General features: G+C 26.0%; 1 protein-coding gene across 2 annotated transcripts; it reads right to left on the reverse strand.

Moving 5' to 3' along the window:
- Nucleotides 1-456: 456 nt before the first annotated feature.
- LOC111029998 lies at nt 457-5,399 on the reverse strand. Of its 2 annotated transcripts, XM_022309279.1 has the most exons (9): nt 3,067-3,154; nt 2,719-2,914; nt 2,494-2,655; nt 2,115-2,306; nt 1,736-1,987; nt 1,560-1,640; nt 1,014-1,261; nt 746-908; nt 457-630 (listed from the first exon to the last, which is right to left on the reverse strand). In XM_022309279.1, exons 2-9 carry the CDS (start codon nt 2,912-2,914, stop codon nt 512-514), a joined length of 1,413 nt encoding a protein of 470 aa, XP_022164971.1. In that variant the 5' UTR covers nt 3,067-3,154; the 3' UTR covers nt 457-511. The 2 variants fall into 2 exon arrangements, with proteins under 2 accessions (XP_022164971.1, XP_022164968.1); XM_022309276.1 differs by lacking the exons at nt 457-630; nt 746-908; nt 1,014-1,261; ... (2 more) ...; nt 2,115-2,306; nt 2,494-2,655 and having other exon boundaries at nt 2,846-2,914; nt 3,067-5,399.
- Between the last annotated feature and the right edge of the window lie 358 nt (nt 5,400-5,757).

The raw sequence follows: 5,757 nt of genomic DNA on the forward strand, positions 1-5,757 counted from the left end.
ATATAATTTATGACTCAATGTTTATCCGTACAGTCCCAGACAGCAATACAATGTTAATAAAAAATTGTAGGAATGTTCTCAATAGAACAATTACCTTTTGAGAATGTTTTAAACTAATTTCCACATAATTATTCAATGTTCCGATAATATTCTGACATAATTATTTGGCCACAAAAGTAATGTTCACTTAACATTATTTTAAAACATTCTTATAACATTATTTTAAAACGTTCATATAACTTTACCTCAAAACCTTCTTATAACTTTACCTAAAAACGTTCTTATAACACTACCTCAAAACGTTTGTATAACATTTTTTAATAAATTCTTATAACATTGGACTATAACATTCACATAAAGTTATGTCAAAAAATTCTTAGAATCTTCTAATTTAATTATACCAGGAATATTTTTATATTGTACCTCATTTAAAATAAATAAAAAAAGCTTAGTTAATTAAAATAATAACATTTATTTAATAAGTAATTTAAGAACAGTTATAATGTGGTTATTATTTTTTTTCTTTTTTATCTCTGATTCTGAACTTCGAATGATCCAACCAAACCCGTAATGGAACATCAATTTTTTGATCCGGAACTTTACTATATTGTATGTTCATTCTCACAGCATCTTGAACAAATAATTAATTATATATAATTACCAGAAAATACTAATAAGTAAATAATGTAAGGAGAGTTATAACAATGATTTATTATTATGTACAAATATATTATAATATTCTTACCAATAAGTACACGATAAATATTCAGATTTTTAAATGTCTTATTATGTTTAAATCCAGTTAATGAATAGTTTAAAAGTAATGTATCATCACACAAACGTGAAATTATTCTTCGCACACTGGTGTTTAAATTGTTTATATCTACCAACAATGATAACTTACATACCTAAAATAAATAAATTAAATATTGAAAAATACAAGGTAATACATATGAATAAATAAGTCAACCATAAAAATAATTAAATTGTATAAATAAGGTTTATAATATTACCAGTTCATTTTTAAAATTAACATCATCAATATTTTTTTCTAAATTTATAAGTTCGTCTTCAGTAGTTATAGGAAAAATATTCATATCCAAACTACTTTTTCCTAGAGATAGTGTAGAAACAAAATTATTTTCATTTGATTTAGATACGAGTGCTTGAACCTTTTCATTTGTGTCTTTAACAATATGCATCATAGCACCAATGTCATACTTAAAATGTGTTAAAGAAGTAAATACAAATTTTTGAAAATCTAAAACAAAACAGTTATAAAATAATAAAATTAGTATGCTATTGCTTATATTACTTTAAGATATGTAAATTATTATTTTTTAAATATAGATTATAGATATAGCTTACTAACATAGGTACAGAATAATGCATTATATTTACACCACAAGAATAATATATTAAGGTAGGTATAAATAACACCAATTATATTATGAACTTATACATATTAAGTAAGATATAAATGATTAGCATTATTGTAAGCAATATTCTAAATAATAATAAGCAAATTATTTAATTATATTAATTTAGTTTTGCATTACCGTGAAGTGGCATGAACGTATTATCATTAACATTAAATGGCAGATTTGTAGATTTCGATGTACTTACATCCGAAGTTGATTCTAACAAAAATAGTATAATATAATATATACATTAAATTATTATTGTTTTAAAAAAAAAATATGTATAATTATTAAATTGTGGATATAATACTCACCATCAAACACAATTTTAATATTATCATCTAAATTCAAGGTTCTTGTTGCATTCGCTAATTTTACTTTATCATCAGTAACACTAGAAATGTTCCATTTTCCTGGTGATCTAAATGGACCTTGATCATTGAGTTCTAATTTAGTTCGTTCTGTTTCATTCAATGCATCAACTTTCCAGGTCTGTGTGTTAGGAGAAAATAATACAATACTTGTTTCATGTTGAATATGTTCTGGAGATGAATAATCATCGTTAACTATAAATAAAATATGATAACAAATTACTACAATTTCAGACATAAACTGAAATATTGTAACTAAATATTTCAGTTTCTTTTTCAAAATTTTAGTTATAATAAGAAATTTAAGTACTATTAATTTTACCTTTATATTTTAAGCATTTAATTTCCCAGTTTGGGTCGTTATCTGAATCATCCTGAACATCACTTATTGACCCAGCATGGTCAACAACCAATGATTCCAGATGAGTATAATCATTTTCTATTTCTAAAAATTTATCAACATTTTTGTTTGAAAATATAGGGCTACTTTTTGATTGTATCACTGTAGTAGGATCTAAAAATAATTGTTAATTAATATTTAATAATATTACACTCTTAATATTTTACATAATATTGAAGATTAATCAGTTAAACAAATAACTTTTTAATTGTTATTTTTGTGTAAGATATAGAAAATGTATGAAAATAATTTTATACAAATTAAAATTCAATAAAAAACTGAGAGTATTTCAAAAACTAACTTCTAGAGCAAATGTCTGCATATAATGGAGGAGTATTCTTTGCACTTTTTAATCCGCGAGAAGCTTGTTTTTTCTTTTTTTCTTTAATCACCTCATCTTCAGTAGATAAGTCAGAATGAATAGCAGCTCTTGGAAGCTTGGCTTGTGCTTCAGCTAATGTTGCTACAACACAAATTAGGTAAATTAAAAATAATATCATACTGGTAAGTATGTGGTAATAGTTACCAAAGTTTTTAGTTCCTAATGTTCGTGCTGGATAGTATATAAAATCTGATTTATTTGGTTTATATCTATTTTTAATTAATTGTTTAACATTTTTTGATGATTTTGGCCAAGCACAAAGTCCTTTTTTAACCCACGTATCGGGCACTGCTTCTATACTATTATCTTTATAGAATAAGACGACTTCCCATCGAGCCATCTATAAATCAAAAATTAACTTACTAAGAAAATGAAACAATAATTATATAAAATAACAGTCAAAGATTTATAAGTTAAATTTAATTATTTTTGATTTTAAAATTATTAATATATTATATAATAAAATTATATAACTTGTAAAAATAATTATACCAGATGAGATAAATTGTTCTCCTGTATGTATTACGGGTACAGCAATCATTTTTTTATCATGGTTGAAAATCATCATTTTTCTTTTTATATCTGTGATATTCCAATAATTTAAAGTTTCTGACATATTTTTGACCTGATACATATCTAGTATAGTTGAATTTATTGGTTCAATGAAAAAAGGTGTTACATGATAGAATTTTTTTCCTAATATTAAAATATTGTTATTAATTTCTATAATATTAAGACATTTAACTACTTCTCCATTATTTGTTAAAATAAAACTATCTGATTCTTTCTGTTTTCGAATAACAATATGTATATTACAAAAAAATAAACTATAATACTGAACTCCAAAAATATTATCCATTAATGGACCATTTGTATGAAGTCTTTTTAAAACCGGTTTCTCATTCAATTGTATATTTTTGAAAGTGTTCACGCTAATTGAGTTTATTTCTGAATACCTATTTATAACCTGTTCTAATGGCTTTTCTGGTTTTCTTAAAAAAGATTTTAATTCTTTCATATGATTCTCAAAAATAAACGCACTACATTGGTCAAGTGGTCCGAATTTATCATAATCGTCACATAGATGCAATAAAGTATGGACATTATGTGATACAAGGTATTCACCATATAAATTTTGAAATTGTTTCACAAAGTAATCTAATAAATGTCTTGCATAATTGACAAGTGATTTGTGATTTGGACTAAGAAGTATAATCATAGCAATGCTTAAAGACATAAAATGAGAATAACATTCATCATTTAATTTAGCTTTTAAAACAACTGGTCCTGAATAAAGTAAAAAAAATCGTAGCTCAACAGCTTTCCAGCGTCCAACTTCAAAAAGACTTCTACTCTTTCTAACAAAGTCTGATGAAATATCAGTATTTAATGCTAATAACGATTTTGACAGATCTTTAATATCTCTGGACGGTAAACGGATTTTTAATGGACCAGATTTCCAAAGTAATAATAACTTTTTCATTACCCCCAAACAAACTAAATGCATGTAGTCGAGGGGGAATGATTTTACTAAATCAAAATCATTCAATTTGGCTAAAACTGATGGAGATTCTGATGTGTGATAATCTTCATCTACCATATTTATATATGAATTATGATCCCTCAAAGTAGATTTTCTATTTGAATATGGAAAACAAACTCTATTTTTTTGATAATCGCCATCAATGAAACAACGGGTACAAGAATGAAATCCAGAATGTGTTTTAACACGTAAAACAAATGCTCTAGCTGGCGAATCACAACAAATGAAACTTATAGATATTTTGATAATAACATCATTTATGTTAATTCCATTTTTCATTAAATCATCAGCTTCTTCAACAAATTCTGAAAGAAATTCATTGCTGTCTTCTGGTTTACTCTGACCGTAGTAAATTCCTATTGGAAATACTTTTTTAGTTGAAAATTCTGAAATAATATATGCCAATATTGGCCAGAATTGATTTCCACTGCTTTTACTTAAGGGTAAACCATCAATACCAACAGCAATTTTCAGCTCTGATGAATTTTCTGGAGCATATCTTTTAATACCAGAGACCAAACCAAAATGATGGTAAGTCCCAGGTTTAAGAGTTTTAATAGTTTTAGAAATTTGACTTGGAGTACATAAAACAGTTCTTGCATCAAGAGGAAGGCTTTGGAAACATTTGTGTTTTTTTAAACCAGATAGAAGTCCGTTGAGCGCATTATGAGGAATTTTATACTGAATAGCCCAAGAAGCAATAAAATCCTTAATGTTATTTGATTCCGATTGATCATCAGTAATTTCAGTCGATTTAGGACCAGTAAATATTGGTGTAGGCAAAGAATTTGATATTACAGGTTCTACTACTTCTGATTCTAAAACTAATACATCGGGATTTTGAATGGATTGACATAGTGAAGATTCTCTGGTTATCAACTCATCATCAGTGGTAGTAATCAACTCTATACGAGAATAAATTTTTGATGGGTTATTATTGTTAAATACTGCAAGATCATTCCTGATTTTTCGCCTTTTAGTGCGTTGACTTTTTATCATATTAACAACTGAAATTTGAATAATAATACATTATCTATCTAATATTGTGTTGTCACATGGAGTAAATAATATTTAAGCATATGAAACCATAGGCGTGCGCACGGTGGGTTCCGGGTGTGCCTGGGCACCGCCCGACATGTAATTGGGGCCCTAAAATTTAAGTCCTATAGCATATATATGGGCCGTATTTTAACTAATGTTACTAGAATAAAAATGGTATTTTTTCTAAAATATGTGGTAAAAAAAATTATGTTTTGGGATAAAAAAAATAATACAACGTAAAATATTTTAAATTTGTGTGGTAAAACTTATTATGATTATAACAGCTAGATGTTATTGACTACAAAAGTAAAAATAATAAATAAATATTGTAATTATCTTGAAAATAGATTTTAAATTCAACTATTTAATGAAATATTATATAATTTGGTATTAGTAATACCACTGATAAATATGTGATATAATTATGGTGACCAGATATAAAAATTTAAAAAAAAAGTACATTTTAAAACTTAGCCCCTTCTCTGCCGTAATTGCCCAATGCGTATACTATTCTACCCATTTTACCCATATTTCCATAGGTCATCTCCTTCTATAAAAATTGTTTTTTTTTTCGTCTGATTACACTATTTATTTTATTA

Source organism: Myzus persicae, unplaced genomic scaffold (genome assembly GCF_001856785.1).
Source record: "Myzus persicae strain clone G006 unplaced genomic scaffold, MPER_G0061.0, whole genome shotgun sequence".
NCBI classification, from domain to species: Eukaryota; Metazoa; Arthropoda; class Insecta; order Hemiptera; family Aphididae; genus Myzus; species Myzus persicae.

Coding starts and splice junctions, on each gene's coding strand:
- LOC111029998 (XM_022309276.1), bottom strand. CDS start 5,116: ATGATAAAAAGTCAACGCACTAAAAGGCGAAAAATCAGGAATGATCTT. Junction 2,915..3,066: donor AGAACAATTTATCTCATCTG/GTATAATTATTT, acceptor TTTGATTTATAG/ATGGCTCGATGGGAAGTCGT.